Source organism: Gastrolobium bilobum, unplaced genomic scaffold, assembly GCF_033153095.1.
Source record: "Gastrolobium bilobum isolate Gb01-03AN ecotype WA unplaced genomic scaffold, APGP_CSIRO_Gbil_v1 utg90846, whole genome shotgun sequence".
In the NCBI taxonomy this organism is placed as follows: domain Eukaryota; kingdom Viridiplantae; phylum Streptophyta; class Magnoliopsida; order Fabales; family Fabaceae; genus Gastrolobium; species Gastrolobium bilobum.
Window position 1 is genome coordinate 119,777 of NW_026895146.1, and position 17,088 is coordinate 136,864.

Here is a 17,088-nt window from a genome sequence, read left to right on the forward strand (position 1 = left end):
TCGTTTCAAACTTGCCAACCAATTAAATTGGATAATAAGAAGTAATTGATCAACTACTTGTTCATTAAATTCGCATGTCTGAGACTTTTTGGGGGAAAACAATATTTGTTTCTCTTTTCACAGTTAAATGAAGGAGAACCACTTTGACCAAGTCATAAATTTTAAACAAGATTAAAGTTGGGTTTAACATAGATCCAAATGGAAGTCAAATTGAAATTATAAGCTCAATTTTAGTATTTAAATAAGGGAGAGGTTATAGTTGCTACTTTTTTTTTTGTTACTACTAAATCATAATCGTTAATTTCCGTCAATATAACGGTTATAATTTATTGGGTCATAACATGTATGATAAGCTATGATTTACTGTTCTAATAAGAACTAATTAATCAACTACTTGTCAACTAAACTTGTACGTGGGATTTTGGCAAAAAAAAAAAAAAAAACTGCTTCTCTTAACAGAGTTAAAGGAAAGAAAACCACTTTGACCCAGTCACAGATTGTTGAATTTTTGCACGAGTTTATTTCGGTTCAACACAAATCCAATTGGAAGCCAAATTGAAATTATAAGGTCAATTGTAGTATTTGATTAAATTAGGAACTTGTATGAAAATATATCAATTAGCCATTCATAAATTTAACAGTTTTCCATTGGCCCACACAGATGTGAATACTTCGGTTCCAGGTGGAGATTAAAGAATGGCATAGCTTTGCCCTCCAATACTCAAACCAAAAGAAAGAAAAGGATATATAGCACTGATGTCTTCTCAATCTAAATTTCCGTCAAATTTTGGTGGACCATGATGATGATGATGATTTTGTCAAATTGCTTCCCTCCACTTTATGGTAACTATTGGGTACTGTTAGCTACTTGAAAACGATTTCTCGATCAAAAAGAGAAATATACCCCAGAATTATAAATAAGGTAAGATCTTTTGACACCGATGTCAAATTTGAAGTTTAACACTTTATCTGAGTTAGATAAAAAAAGATCAATGATATCACATGCTTACAAATCAGAGTCGTTGATCTTTTTTGATCTGACGACTCTCAGATAAAGTGTCAAACTTCAAATTTGACACCGATGTCAAAGAATCCTATCTCCTTATAAATATTCAAGGACCTCCGTCAAAGCAAAATGAATATATTACAAAAGATATTAAAGGAAAGAAAGCAAAACAGAAATATTTAAGGAACAAAATTTAATCATAAAAGTGCAAACTTCATTATCTTAAGAAGGAAGAACAAAGCGTATAAAGTTTATACTTTACATACTAAAATTTATCAAGATTAGAAGGGCCGAAGATTTTCCCTCCAAACAAAATGACTAGAATCTTTCTCACTTTCTATTTGCCTATAGATGTACAGAAAGATAACAAAGGAGCCAAAGCAGAGTCTTCAATGAAGAATTTGAAGATATGGCTTGTAAAAGACTTTTAGACGTGTAAAATAATTAGCAATCTATTTACAAATAACTAATCAAAACAAGACGTTCTCTGGTGACATCATCAGTTACTATTTTTTCCTTCGCTCACTGTTTTCCTCAGTAGAAGCAAACAAGGCCACAGAGATGCTAGCCAGATTCCTACCACTCAGTCTTGACTTTGATTTTCTCAATGGTGCATTTGGAGCTTCAATTTCCTGCAACCCACTTGCATCCTCCAAATCAATGGGTTGTAAACAAGCAAAAGTTTTCTTCTTTGGCGTACTATACTCAAAATGCATCTCTTTAGCAATCTGAGTCTGCAATAGCAGAACCCAACAGTTACTAAATCAGAAAAAAATCAATTGAAACACAAGTGAATCACACTGAAAAATTCAACTCTTGAGACTTACTGCTTCTCTAATCGTTCTCGAGACATGGAAAAGCTGCTTCAAATCTTCATGGTCCACACCACACAACAGCCTTATCTGCAATTCATATTAAAGAAAAAAAAACATAAATTTCAAGAATACACATTACACAATCAGAAAAGAAAACTCATTGGGTAATCAAAATAGAAGCTTGAAATTGCCTTACTCACCAGAATATCGTGAGGAAGAGTCTCAAGTCTAGAAATTTCAGAGTTCAGAGTCATTCTCCCGCTGCAAGTTCTCTTCAATGGATTGGGATTGAGCGGAGAATCTTCCACATTGTTGGAAACAAGAACCCTCTTCCTCCCCAGTGCTCGAGTATAACAATAACCCTCAAACCCTATTTCCATATCTCCAATTGACATAAATACCAGCACACTCAAAAACTTAAAAAGATAACACCCTTTTCCCTCTAATTTCAAAAACCAAAAACTGTTTTATCAGAACAAGAACTTCCGGAGAATGAAATTACACTAAACCGCAACAAGCGGAATATGAAACAGAACTGAGTCAGACTTTTTATTTTTTTAAAAGAAAATGTGTGGAAAATTGAACAAAAAAAAAGGGATAAATAAGATGAAAAAACCGAAGGTTTCCGTATGCGTTTGTTGATGCTAAAGGTAAGAAATCAGAGGATGAATATGGACTTGGTGACCAAACTTAACCACTCAGTAGTTGCGTTTTAATGTTTGGGAAAACAAACTGCGGGTTCTTTTTATATGAAACCACCACGTCAAAGGTTTTTAAATTTTGTATTGTTACTATTTTTTTTTTTTGAACAGAACTTAACGCGTAAGACATTACGCGAACATTCCAGGAAAAACTGTTACAATTTTTTCCCCCTCTCTTCTATGCATAATCACTGTTTAGGATTGAGGAGGAAAAAAAAAAACAAAAACTAGCCGTTTGAAGGGACACGTGGCGACATGGTAGAGGATGAGAGATGCAAGTGGTGTGTGACGTGGTGCTTGGTCGGTTTTGTCGGTAGGTTCTGGAACACACGTTCTATGTACGTGGACGTTTGGATACCATGGACCGTCAACGCAGGGGATTACGGCTATGGAATCTCTATGTAGAGAGACGTGTGAGTTGTGTTTGATCGACGGTGTAACGTGGGTATATGCACATGGGGGTAAAACCTTATTTTTTAATTTTTTTTTTAAACCCACTTTTTAAGGTAGAGTGTTCGTAGTTTGACGGAGATTTTTAAGTAGGCGGCTGGCGGCTGTTTCTGTTTTTGCGTTGGCTGTTTCACATTTTACACCATCTATAAATCCAACGTGAGGCTTTTATTGTCTTTTCACCACGACGTTTTGGTTTTCTTAATCTCACTCCAAAATCCCAATGGTTTGGTCTGTGCTTCATTGATAATGATACAAATAACAAAAATAAAATAAAAATAATTCTCTCATGTTAAATATTTAATTATGTAAAATTTTTATGTTTATTTTTTTTTATTAATATTGATAAATTATAAGAAAAATATAGATACAAACATTTCACACATAAAATTTTAATAAAAGAGAATCACTTCCAAAAAAATAAAAATAAAAGAAGGGATGAAATGTGAAGGATCAAAGAATAATGGTACAATAACAACAATTAACAATAACAGAGTTTCCTATATCAATAGGAGAGTTTAATAGGATTTGGATCCTCTCATGTAAAAAAATAATTATATTATTTGATCACAATAACTGACGTAAGAGAGAAGAATGTATAATTCTTGAATGAGTAGGTGTGATCAAATAACATAATAACTTCTTCACATGAGAGGATCCAAATCTGAATTTAATATGACATTAAATAAGATAAATTTTGTTTTCAAAAATATATATTAATAATAGTACAATAACAACAGTTAACAATAGCAGAGTTTCTTGTATCAATAGCAGAGTTTAATATGATATTAAATAAGATAAAAAAATTTCTTCAAAAAAATATATTGAAAATAGGTTACTCTAGTATTTTAAATTAGTGATAAGCCTGGTAATACGAAAAGAACTCAACGAATTTTCTTAGATAGAAACTACTTGTTCTAACCTGTTAAGTGTGTCTACGACGAGGGAAAATGTCCAACTCGATTAGCGATGTTTTGTTCTATGAATGGGATCGAATCGCGAAACTGTCAATATGAACAAAAAATGCGTGTGTGAGGAATATTGCTGAGCCCGGAACAAAATAGTTTTTGAGATTCCATAATAAATATGGCTGCTATGGCTCTGAAAGTGCCTAGCAATACAAATATGGATTTGACTTATTTAATATTGATGAGAGTGAGGCGATGGAGATAGGAGAGTTGAGAGTAAAGAAAGAATATATATATATATATAACTTGAATTAATTGATAGTCATTGAATTAAAACTGATTTAACATCAGTTAAATTGATACGAAGAACGATAAATTTAGTTGTTAGTTGGTAGTAAACATAACAACCTCAAAAGATATGACTAGCAAACAAGATTCTTTTCCAAATAGCAATTTGAATCATAGAAGTGGCGTAGTCATCTTAGTATCTGGGCCAGCTACATTTTAATAAATTTTATTTATTATATATAATTATATAAATAATTATAATAGACCCTTAACTAAAATTGTAAGTTGGCCCTAGTTAAAATTGTAACAGTGGTATCAGACAAAGATTTGGAGCTGCTTTGCGTGTATGACCAAATAACAGATTGCTTTCTTCTTAATTTTTTCTTCTTCTTTCATCTTTTTTCAATTGAGGTTTTCTTCAAACCTTTTTTTTTCTTATTTGCACTCACCACCCGGAACCCAGCCATTACGCGACAAGGCACGATGTTTCGTTCCTTTCTCAATATTTTATTGATACATGTTCTTGGAATATGCATTGGTAATTATATTGTCCGCTGGGGGAAAAATGATTTACATTTTTGAACTTTGTAAAAGAGAAATTCTTTGTCTTTGCTGACCATAATTATTTATTGGGTGTTTCTAATATTAGTGAAATTCATGCCCTTTTTTTTTATTTACAACTTTTTTTTTTGTGTGGATGTAGTTATTGATTTTATTTCTTTTAAAAAATGGAGTGTTGTTTTACGTTTACATTTTTTAAAAAAAATTATTTTAATGTACAGCTACAATTGCTATTGTAATGGAATTGAAATGTTTCTTGGTGTTATTTGTATTTGATTTCACAACAGGAATGAAAATTTTGACTATTAATCAGTGAAAACTGTTAAAGAGAAAAATAAATGAAGATATATGTATATATATGGAGTATGAAAATTTCTTGTACATATTCTTTTTCTTTTTTTTTTGCATTTTTAAAATTTTTAAAATATCTAAACACTGATTAAATGATTTACGTGAATTCAATATCATTTAAATGATTTTAAACATTTGTTGCTGATTGTTCCATGTTTCTTTTTAATTGTGAAGTTTGTTGTCCCTCTATGTTGATGTTCTTAACAGATCACGACTAGGGGTATAAATGGGTCAAGTTAGGCCAGACTTTAGTTTTGATAGCCTAAATCTATGTAAAATATTTAGAGCCTATATTGGCCTATTAGCCCATTAAAAGTTTGTTTTATCGGTCTGGTCTGACCTATTATAAAAAACTAAAAAACCTAATACGACCTATAAGGTCTATCAAGTTGCAAACTAAAATTTATAGACCCAAACTAAATTAAAATATAAAAGATAAAAAAATTTATTCACAGAGATCACATAAAATAAATTTAGAGTAAATACCATTTTTGGTCCCTAACAAAAAACACGGTCCCCACTTTAGTCCCTTACAAAAATAAATTAGTGAGTTAGTCCCTAACAAATTCAAAGTGGACCCATTTAGTTGAAATCGTGGTCCCTCACAAATTCAAAAAAGACCCATATTAATCCCTCAAAAGGACTAAAATGGGTTCACTTTGAATTTGTTAGGGACTAACTGACTAATTTATTTTTGCAAGGGACTAAAGTGGGGACCGTGTTTTTTGTTAGGGACCAAAAATGGTGTTTACTCATAAATTTATATTAACATCACATGAAATAAATTTTCATTAACATCACATGAAACAATGTTCATAAAAATCACATGAAAATGTTCATAAAAGTCATATGAAAATTTCATATATGTATATATACATATAATGTGCACTTTCTATACTAATTTAATTTTATATTTTATATTATATTTTAAATTTTAAATAAATAATTATTATTTGTTAAAATAATATCAATCCTATTACTTTAAAAATTTTAAAAATATTTTGATAATTTGATATGTTAAATTTTTTGATCTCGGCTAAAATTAAATTTTGACTGCACCACTGAGTAATAGGATTTAAAAGTGTAAAGATTTATCCCAAGTTTTTAAACCAATTGAGCCAATTTGCTTTAGCGGGAGTGAAATTATATCTATAAAGTATTATTGGATAAAGTACACTTCCAATAAGGATTAGACATCAAAGTGAAATAAGAAAATAATAAAAGCTCAAACCGACACATATACGCTCCAATTAAAGACCAAAATTTATATAGTGAAAATAACACTACAAAAAAAACGCTGTTTAGCCACGTTTGAAAACGTGGCTAAATCACATAAAAAATGTGGCAAACAGAAGCTACCACACTTTTTGTAAATGTGGCTAATCATGGCGTAGCAATATTTTAACCACATTATTTGTTTCACTTAGCCACATTTTGATTGAGTGTGGTAGCATATATTTAGCTACAATTAAAGTTAAATTTAGAACGGTTAAAACGTGGCTAAAATAATTAAAAAATTTAAAAAAAAATAGCCACACTATATTGTGGCTACTTTTATATTTTCTGAAATTTAACAAAAACAACATTTATTGCAACATACAAGACACATACAATATTGCTTGCTAACAAGACAAATACATTTAATAATGTCTTATCATTAAAAAATGGATGAAACTCCATACATATTCGGCAATTACATAAGAAAACAAAATAAGGATTAGCTTAGTTCAAAAGATGGGCTCCTTGGCGGATACAACACCAACATAGCAGAGGAATGAGGTAGAAAATTAAGATTAAATCTGCACAAATATTAAAATATGGGTCAATAATTTGAAGAGATAAACTCACTAAGTGATATTAAAATATGGAATCTAAGCAAAAAGTTCTTTTTACTTGCCTGTAAGGGCTCCTTTTAAACTTCTCTGCATCTGATAATAACTGCTGAAGTTATCTGTTTCTCCCCTCAGCCTTGGAATCCAAAATGTCAAGAAGGAATGCAAGACAGATTGCGGCAGAACCACATTTCTCTTCAATAACATCCTATAAAGAAGGCTAATGTTAATCATCTTATATCCTCTCTCTCAAACTAATGTATGACAAGGTAAAGTTGGCAGGGGAGCAAACACTTACTGGACCATGTAGCTCGGTCACTTCTGGAGGAACAACATTTACTTCCATCTGCTCTAACGCAAATGATTCGATAGCTGAGGCAGTTCTTGCACCCTCATAAGGAATTGATATCAAGTGAATTTAGGGGTGCATCAAGTATTGACAGTAGAAACATATTATAATTTTTGAAAGAGCTGGCAACATAATGTGAATGTAAACAAAATTTGACGGGAAAGTATGGCAATAAATAAGAATGGAAACTAACTTCAACTGGTTCTGATGAGACATATCCCACATCAAATATAAGTAGTTCATTACTTTTTACAGATGCACAGACAACCTGAAATGAAAGAAGTAACATAAATAGTTGGGAAAATATAATATTGAATCGTCTGCAACAACAAAGCTATTATTAACGAATTTGACAAATCACTGGTCTCACAAAAAAAGCACAAGCACTAGTGAACGTGATAATTTCATTCGAAAAATAGTGTCAAATTATCAGAATACTATCCTTGACATATAACAAACGAGATACCACAAAGGAAACTAGCCAGATAAAACCGAAGCATTTTACATAGTATGTGGCGTAGATATTATTAGAAGCCTTCATCAATTTATAAATTTCATAGTACGATACTGAGTAAGAAGGTAATTTAATTAAGTTCAAACCTCATCCTGGTTAAGCAGATTCCATCTGACGGTATCAAGTTGTCGATTCTGTGAGAGGTGCAGCAAATGCTTGCTTTCACAATCTTTCAAGCCTGCCATCTCAATTAATACAAAACCATTTATTAAAGAACATTACCACTTCATTTGAAATTCCTCCCTATCAAAGGAAGAAATAAATATGAAGCTACTTCAAAGTAAAGTAGCAAATACAACACCAAGAGTAGAAATAAACACTTTTTCCTTACTCTACCAAAGAGTAGAAAAAAAGCATAAAAAATCCAAATTACTAATTTAGTTCCACTTATAAAAAAGAATAGAATAATTGCAAGAGAAGAAACATGTTGGACGGACATATTCAGATGAAAAATAAATATCCAATTATTGAAGCCCAATAGTCAAGCTAATGGCATTATGGTCTAGTTTTTGAAACATAATTTAGAAGAGGAGAAACCTCACATAAGAAGCCTAACTTAAAAACAGATCGGCTGGCAAGAAAGTCAATAGCACATCTGCTCCTAATAATTTTTATCATTCTACAATTGATTAGTTAAATATTAATTAAATACCGAATGCGACATATATGTCTATGCTTTTATGGTGATTGTTGTATTAAGCTACAAATAGAAAGCAATAGAGCAGATATAAAGGAAAAAACTTGTCAAGTGGAAAGTATTTACCAAGATTAACAGATGCAGGAATACTGATTATGAAACACTTGAATTCTAGTCTAATGCCCTCAAAATGAAAAGAGTCAATAGTTTGGTCAAAAGATACGGATTGTTTTGAAGAGCATAAAGCCATAAACCATTCTAGTACTAGTCTAACAAGTTTGATAAGCACAACAACATTTTGAAAATAAGCAACACACAAATACCAAAGCCAAACTTACAAGTTAATTCCTGTGTCTGGCAATAGAGAGCTTCAAAGTCATGAACCGTTAAGCAACCCGATTTTGTCACAGAAACCAAGTATATTCCTAGAATACAGTTCAAAAATAGAATATTTGAAATACTAAAGCTTTGGAAAAAAATAAAACAAAAAATAATCAACAGCTTAATGAAATTACTATACTTCTCAAAATGAAAATAAAGATGCTAACATAAAAGCAACGTGGGGGAATCGACATGGACAGAGGCATGCAAGAAATATAATCCATAAAAAAAAGTGATACATAGACAACAAAAACCGGAGGGTGAGATGGTTCTCAAACAGATGAAATTAGAATTACAAACAGTAGTTATAACTACAAGTCTGTGGCTATAATATTTTAAAGACTCAACGAATTCTGCATATACAGCACTTTCAACATTTGTTATTGTAAATTAATTTACAAGCTAGGCCTTAACAGACAGCAAAAGTAAGCAGGCAAAAACTCGCATTCAATCACACAAAGACACGAGCAATTACAAATTGCAATTTTTTTTATTGTTGTATCTTAACTCTTGTCACAAAACACACAAAGAAGTCAAAATACTGACTTCCAAAAAGGATGGAGATCACCATTTGCCTCACTAACAATTCGATTCATCTGTACAGCAAGACAGTAAAAATTTTCATTAAATTGAATCACAGCATTAGGAAATTCATGTGAAAAATACACAAAGTTATTAAAACATACATGAGATTGGCATTGAACCCCATCCACGTGGTACAAGTGCAGAAAGGCTCCAATCTTCACAAAAATTTAAGCAGAGCTTAAAAAACTCAGTTAGTCAACACGAACCAAAACCTAATATCCAAAACCCAGACGCAATATTTATTTTGGCAACCTATTATCCAAAACCTCATTTCAGAAGAATAAAGTAAAAGTCTAACTCAACTATATGGTACAGAAGTGTCATGGCCAAAAATAAGAGGCACATATGCAATAATTAATTATTATTCCTTTACTTTTTGTGAAGATTTATGGATACATGAGAAAACATATGAAAAAGTGAAGGAAATGAAAGGGGAAGCCATTGTAATAAAAAATAATTACTTACGGAAACTCACCTGAAAGCCCCAGCAAAAGCCAGAGCAGTATATTCTCCCAGGCTTAAACCACATGTAACATCAACAGAGTCAATAATCTGCTGACCTTCCTCGCGCACCCAAAGTAGCTCTACAGCAGCAAGACTCGTGACATAAATAGCAGGCTGAAGGAAGCAGAGATTCAAATGGTGAACATTACATTTATGGAAATCTTTATAAAACAACAGAAATTTCATGGAGAACTGAACGAGTTATGCATACTAGTATAATATAGTTCTTTACTTCTTTATTCTCTTTTACTTTTTATAAGAAATATCGATCACAAAGGAGGTCTGAGGCATGTGGAGGAGGGAATGAAAGGCTAAAATGCAGGCAAAGTGGCCTAGCTGGGATGTGATCCCCATGATCAAGTAGTTCCCATAGAGACTTAGCGTCACTTAACTTATAGCTCTGTGGCTCCTATTTCCTTTTCAAAGTTAACAGCAAAGGTTTTTGACATTTACATATTTTAATTGGATGAAATATAAAAGCTAAAGGCACAGGTTTAATCAAACATCTACAAACCTACATGAACATCTATCTACGTATCTTTGTTTAGGAGCATACCCAGATCAACAAAATTGGTAAGAACTTGACAATGAATTTTTTCCCCAAATTGCAAACTTATCTCCCACACATACACTACTTTATATTGGACATTCTTAACTTGAATCTGTAAAGTAAAATATGGTGTCATCAAATTAACTGTCAAAATTCAAATAGATAGTTAAGCATGCCGATTTTGACAAATGCATATAATAACTCACATCAAATTGGTATTTCTTTGTGGCTGCTTCTGCTGGGAAAGAGATTAAGTCAAAAAATCAAAAGAATCTGATTAAACAAGATGTGTGACTAGGGAAGTCTAAGCCAGCCATTCTACTCTTTGCAGACTTCTTGTATTCAGTATCTTGGATCCTGTATGGATATCATGGAGGTGAAGCAATGGTGTAGTAATATTCATACAAATTGTACAATGGTAAGTTGGACTAATCAGTTTGTTAAATATAAAGTAATTAAAAAAAATCCACACATAATTTCCAGAAAGTAAATGAAAAAACAATTCGTTAAGAACAGTGACTTTTTAAAATGAAACTCACCATATTCTTTTGTAAAGAACAGTAACGTTTTACAATATAACCATAGTGTGAAGCAGATGCAAATCAAAGTAATTAGAATTTAAGGAAACAGATTTGAATTGAGAATTAGGGAAAGAACCACTACTTAGGTTGAAAAGCACAAAATCAGAAGTGAAAAGAATAACTTACTGCCTTCATCATCATCAACGCAGAGAGAATTTCGAACAGTGACAAGGTTTAATGCAAAATCACAAAATGAAGTGACAAAATCAAGTTAGGGTTTGTGGCGTGGGAAATTTTAAATTAAATCAGGTTTAATGCATAATCACAAACCTGAGAAGGATTGTGAGGGAAGTTCTTACCGAGAGCAACAATGGATTAACTGTAAGAGCTACCCCAACAAAACCACCACTTCATTCTCGCTCTAAACTTTCTCAACTCTAGTAAGGTTAGATAGATAGTAAATCTGAAGGGGAAGATGGTGAGAGTAGAAGAGAGTCAAGGATTTGTAGGAAAGGAAGATGATTTTGGGAGCACGTAATAAAGAAACTTTGGTGCGTTATATTGAGCCCTGTTCGTAAACGAAAGCGGAATGCAAATTTGTTTTGCCGAGTAATTGAGGTGGGTTGCAACTTTTGCAAACAATGTAGCAAAATATGGGTCTTTTTGTAATTCTACCATCATCTCATTAAATGTGGTTAAACCAGTGTGGTTAAACGCCATATTTTTGGTAGTGTAAGTTTAAAGAAAAATTTATTTATTTTTTCCCAATTATCTTATTCAGTGTAATAAAATAGAGTTTTCATTATCGAAAGAGATAATATTTTATTGCACTCTCTTCTTAAAACAAATGATTTGTCAGTATTTTGTTTTTTTTCTATATATTTTTTTTAAAAAACACAAATTATTAATTACTTTTAAATTTTTTATTTCTTTCCAAATGTCAGCTATTTATAATTTCAAAACGATTATTTTCGATTTTTTATTTTAAAGTCAAAATTAATTTTAAATAAAAAATTGTGGAATCTCCCTCTATGTAGAGGGACGTGTAGGTTGTGTTTGACCGATGGTGTAAAGTGGGTATATGCACATATGAGAGGAACCCAATTTTTTTTAAATACAATTTTAAAGTAGAGTGTTCGTAGTTTGATGGAGATTTTTAAGTAGGCGGCTGGCGGTTGTTTCTGTTTTGCGTTGGCTGTTTCACATTTTACACCATCTATAAATCCAACTTGGGGCTTTTATTGTCTTTTTACCACTACCTTTCGGTTTTCTTAATCTCACTCCAAAATCCCAATGGTTGGTGTGTGCTTCATTGATAATATACACATAACCAAAAAAATAAATTAATTCTCTCATGTTAAATGTTTAGTTATGTAAAATTTTTATGTTTATTTTTTTATTAATATTGATAAATTATAAGAGAAATATAGATACAAACATTTCACACATAAAATTTTAATAAAAGAGAATCCATTCCAAAAAAATAAAATAAAAGAAGGGATGAAATGTGAAGGATGAAAGAATAATGGTACAATAACAAAAATTAACAATAGCAGAGTTTGCTATATCAATAGTAGAGTTGGATTCTCTCGTGTGAAAAAAATCATATTATTTGATCATAATCATTGACGTAAGAGAGAGAAGAATATATAATTCTTAAATGAGTGAGTGCGATCAAATCACATGATAATTTTTTTACATGAGAGGATCCAAATCCGAATTTAATATGACATTAAATAAGATAAAAAATTTCTTCAAAAATATATATTAATAATGGTACAATAACAACCGTTAACAATAACAGAGTTTCTTGTATCAATAAGAGAGTTTAATATGACATTAAATAAGATAAAAAATGTCTTCAAAAAAAAAAAATATTGTCGCAACCGAATCGCGACGTGACGGCGAAAGAATATTGAATGGTTAAAACAAAGGAGTCGCCACCAAGGTTTATTTAGGAAGACATTGGAAAAACCTTTTTTAAAGACAACTGGTTTTTGAAAACAAAAGAAATGGATTCGGTGGTCGATTACGAGTAGGGAAGGTATTAGCACCCTACACCGTCCGTTAAAAAACAGTTACCTTATATTAATTGTGCAAATTATTGATAATATTTTAAATATTTATTTCACCCCTAATAAATAAAATTGGTCGTTGAAAAAGAAAACTAATTTTGAAATTTTATTTTTGTGCTTGACGGGAAGAGTCCCGCTCCGACGTATCCCTCGGTACAATAGGGAACTCAAAGCTGCGTCGTTCTGTAGAAAATATTTGTGTGTTGATTGATTTTAGTTTTGAAAGTATTTTTAATTTGAAAGTTTTGGATTTGATGGTTTCGGAATATCAAACTGTCGCAGCTAAAATAATCTGAAATGATAATTGCAGGATTAACAAGCTGTCTCAACTCAGCTAATCCTTTCTTTTAAAAGAATAATAATATTCATATTATTATTTTTTGTTATCGTAAATTTTATGATAAATTTGATTTAATTTTGAATCATCAAGTCGTCTCGGCAAAAATGAGTCAAAACAAGATGTGTGGGGTTAACAAGTCGTCATGGCTTAGCTGACTCCCATTTAGACTGATCTTCTTATTTTTTATTTTCTGAATTAACACTATTAAATAAAAAAACTATGATTGTTTGTTTGTTCGCTTATTATTACTAACCGGTTTAAAATCATCGGACTGTTACAGTCGAAATGATTCTAAAGAATAAAGGAATTAACAAGCTGTCACAACTCAGCTAATCCTTTTAACATATATTTCATGTTATTTTATGATAACCTTAAATGAATTTTGAATCACCAAGCCATCTCGACAAAAATGATCCAAAACAAAATCTATGGGATTAACAAACCGTCACGGTTAAATTATTCATGTAAATCTAATATGATAATTTTTAGTTAGCAATATTGATAAAATCTAAATGGGTTTTATGTCATTATTAGTATAATGTAAAGAAGAGATGAATTAAAAAATTTGCAATGTTGTTTCATGAATGTGCAGACCAACGTATATATTAAAATATTCCAATCATGTTATAATAAGACAAAGTACCATGCTATCATCATTATCACAAGGATCATACGATACCAATCAACAATGCATTATTAAAGTATTAAATATTTGAAACATGAAACATGTATGGTATATCTAAGCCAAAAAAAACTGAAGTTTGCTAATGTACAAGATATTAATATATTCCTTGAATCCAAAAGATGGATAATAACACATCAATATTAATATTTTAGAATATTAAACTCTTTGTAAAAAGGTAGTTGTACACCCGCAAGAGTCATCAAAAGAGAATTTTGCATGTGATATTATTTAGCTATAATATTTTAATCATGCCTGGAACATTAATTGATGTCTACCATAACTTCATGAAAAGAATTGCATACTAATTAATTCTTTCATATCACAAAGACGGTAAGAAACGAAACAGACAAACTCATGCATCTTTATTGATCACATGATATCTTCATGCCACAAACGAAATCAAATGGAATAAATAAAATATGCACCCACATCACATATAATTGAAATCGAGTTGTGCAACTCGTTTCTCTAACGTTAAAAACACAAACCAGATATATGCTTACGGTCCACAATCAAAAGTAAGCATAACACTAATCCGTTATTATTTTTGAGACTTTTTGAATCAATAAATAATGATTTGAACCAAAGCAACATACCAGTCTCCACGCACGTGAGGCCTTCACGATGGTGATGACAAAATGGTCTGTGAGTTTTGAGCGATGAGGTGCAGTAGGGGATGATCTTCTGGTTCTAGCTTGCAGAGCTAAATGAAGCCTATGCAGCGGCAAAAGAGACCCTCCCTTTGCTACCGAAACTTTGCAGTAGATAAAACTATAGGTAGTTTCTTGGGTTGGCAATTAAGGTTATGGTGAGAGTTGAAGATTAGAGCTGAAGATCAAATTTGTATCTGGTTCCATGCCTCTAGATCAATGACCATGGAAAATTTGGGATTTCGTCCTCTCCCCATCTCTTTTTTCTTTGTTTTCTAACTCACAGAATACTCTTTCATAGCTTTCTTTTTTTTTTGTCCCCCCGGTGAATATTTGTTCTGCCCTTTTTATAGAATAACCATCACCTGCTTTTCTATTCTTATCTTTTCTTTCGCTTCCTAAACACGGTTCCTCTGCTTTCTTATCCTTTTACCCTGTCTTCTTCTGAATATTTCATGTGGGATTGCTTGAAACTAAACCACTTAACAAAGGCGGTTAATGAGGGAAGCTTGATTGACAAAGGCGGTTACGAGGGAAGGCGGTTTGGGGTATGGGTTAAAGATATGGCCACTCATGAAAAACTCACGTGGGATAGGCGGCTAAAATAGGTAGAAAGATGGTATCTTTTTATTTTATTATTTTTTTTACAACTAAAAATAAAAAAAGAAAATAGATTACGAAAGCTCATAAAGTTAGGAACATTATTGAATAGACCCTATTATTTTTTAATGTGTTAGGACAAAATTGAGTGATTACATATATATTGAAAATAGGTTACTCTAGTATTTTTAATTAGTGATAAGCTTGATGATACGAAAAGAACTAAATGAATTTTCTTAGATAGAAACTAATTGTTCTAACCTATTAAGTGTGTCTACGACGAGGAAAAATGTCCAACTCGATTAGCGGTGTTTTTTTATATGAATAGGATCCGAATCGCGAAACTGTCAATATGAACAAAGGATGTGCGTGTGAGGAATATTGTTGAGCCCAGAACAAAATAGTTTTTGAGATTCCATGAGAAAATATTGATGAGAGTGAGGCAATGGAGATAGGACAGTTGAGAGTAAAGAGAGAATATATATAACTGGAATTAATTGATAGTCATTGAATTAAAACTGATTGAACAGTAGTTAAATTGATACTAAGAATGATAAATTTAGTTGTTAGTTGGTAGTAAACATAACAACCTCCTAAAAGATATGACTAGCAAAGATTCTTCTCCAAATATCAATTTGAATAATAGGATTTAGAAGTGTAAAGATTTATCCCAAGTTTTTAAACCAATTGAGTCAATTTGCTTTAGCGGAAGTGAAATTATTGTAGGAAATCTTAGATTTATGCGGAAGCGTTTAGGACCTAGTACATTGGTATGCTTACCGAATCATCCTTGTTTCACAATTACCTCTCGGTGCGCAGGTCTCGTGTAGAATCTTCCCTTGTAGGATTCCTCTTCGAACAGCTCACCTCAGCGCCGCAGCACGAACAACCTCCTTGAAGTTGGACTGTGGCAGATCTTCCAAACTATCTCTCGAGGAGGAAGGGGAAGTGTGTGGGCACTGATTAGATTCAGAGCTTGCCTCTTTCTCACAAAAAAGACCTTGGAGGCTGATGACTTAAGAGGTACTATTTATATGGGTTCCAAGAAACCCTAGCTCATTGGGCTCTAGGTTCCTTGGGCTCTTCTCATACTAATAACTCATTTGGGCTTTAGTAAAAGAGCAAACCCAACAATCTCCCACTTGCTCTTTTGGATACAAACTTGAGTCGTAAAACCCAAGATCATGTAACCCATAAGTCATCATCTATCCGAAAAATACCCCATCCCTTGTCTCAAGCTAGCTTGGGGATCTACCATCTGTTATTAATCAAGGCTCCTGATAATCAACGAATGATTATCTAATTCGGTGCTACTCCACTAAAAGCCCGAACTTGAACTCCAAGATTAACAACACTTATAACATGAATATGCATCGCCCCTTTGTAGAATGTCTATAATTGATTGACAAGTTTTCTGTAACTCAATCAATTATTTATTCCCTTGACTATGATAGTTTCTTTAATGGATTACATGCACTGGCCAGTGTCTTTAATATCCAAGTACCGAAACATATCAAGGGGACATATCCTACAAATTCCATGTTGTTTATCTCATAAATACCGATAATCAAATAATCTCACTCCCAAAATACCGAGTTATTGGCCGTCAATAGATCGAACCTCACCCGTTGGTAAATCAAAGAATGAAAACTATTTGATTACCTATTTATAATAAACTCAGGATTAAGAGCAATCACATAACTATAGTTAACTGGAGATTTGATACCTTATGACAGAAAAACAACCTTAATCAAATCTCTCCTTGATCCTTTCAATGTGAATGTT

General features: G+C 32.0%; 2 protein-coding genes across 5 annotated transcripts; both read right to left on the reverse strand.

Annotated features, from left to right (window-relative positions):
• Positions 1-1,240: 1,240 nt before the first annotated feature.
• Positions 1,241-2,520, reverse strand: LOC133295693 (F-box protein At1g61340-like). Its single transcript, XM_061494546.1, has 3 exons — positions 2,022-2,520; positions 1,834-1,908; positions 1,241-1,740 (listed from the first exon to the last, which is right to left on the reverse strand). The coding sequence occupies exons 1-3, from the start codon at positions 2,214-2,216 to the stop codon at positions 1,513-1,515; spliced, it is 498 nt and encodes a 165-aa protein (XP_061350530.1). The 5' UTR covers positions 2,217-2,520; the 3' UTR covers positions 1,241-1,512.
• A 4,221-nt stretch (positions 2,521-6,741) lies between these two features.
• Positions 6,742-11,549, reverse strand: LOC133295670 (uncharacterized). 4 transcript variants are annotated; one of them, XM_061494530.1, is made up of 12 exons: positions 11,313-11,549; positions 10,639-10,789; positions 10,439-10,544; positions 9,854-9,996; positions 9,480-9,533; positions 9,340-9,389; positions 8,751-8,837; positions 7,862-7,953; positions 7,455-7,529; positions 7,211-7,303; positions 6,978-7,120; positions 6,742-6,879 (listed from the first exon to the last, which is right to left on the reverse strand). In XM_061494530.1, the coding sequence occupies exons 6-11, from the start codon at positions 9,362-9,364 to the stop codon at positions 7,028-7,030; spliced, it is 465 nt and encodes a 154-aa protein (XP_061350514.1). In that variant the 5' UTR covers positions 9,365-9,389; positions 9,480-9,533; positions 9,854-9,996; positions 10,439-10,544; positions 10,639-10,789; positions 11,313-11,549; the 3' UTR covers positions 6,742-6,879; positions 6,978-7,027. The 4 variants fall into 4 exon arrangements, with proteins under 4 accessions (XP_061350514.1, XP_061350500.1, XP_061350506.1 ...); XM_061494516.1 differs by lacking the exon at positions 10,439-10,544; XM_061494522.1 differs by lacking the exon at positions 10,439-10,544 and having other exon boundaries at positions 11,284-11,549.
• Positions 11,550-17,088: the final 5,539 nt, after the last annotated feature.

Coding starts and splice junctions, on each gene's coding strand:
- LOC133295693 (XM_061494546.1), bottom strand. CDS start 2,216: ATGTCAATTGGAGATATGGAAATAGGGTTTGAGGGTTATTGTTATACT. Junction 1,909..2,021: donor CTCTTCCTCACGATATTCTG/GTGAGTAAGGCA, acceptor TATGAATTGCAG/ATAAGGCTGTTGTGTGGTGT. Junction 1,741..1,833: donor CGAGAACGATTAGAGAAGCA/GTAAGTCTCAAG, acceptor CTGCTATTGCAG/ACTCAGATTGCTAAAGAGAT.
- LOC133295670 (XM_061494516.1), bottom strand. CDS start 9,364: ATGGTGATCTCCATCCTTTTTGGAA. Junction 8,838..9,339: donor GATCTCCATCCTTTTTGGAA/GTCAGTATTTTG, acceptor ACTGTATTCTAG/GAATATACTTGGTTTCTGTG. Junction 7,530..7,861: donor ATCTGCTTAACCAGGATGAG/GTTTGAACTTAA, acceptor CTTTCATTTCAG/GTTGTCTGTGCATCTGTAAA.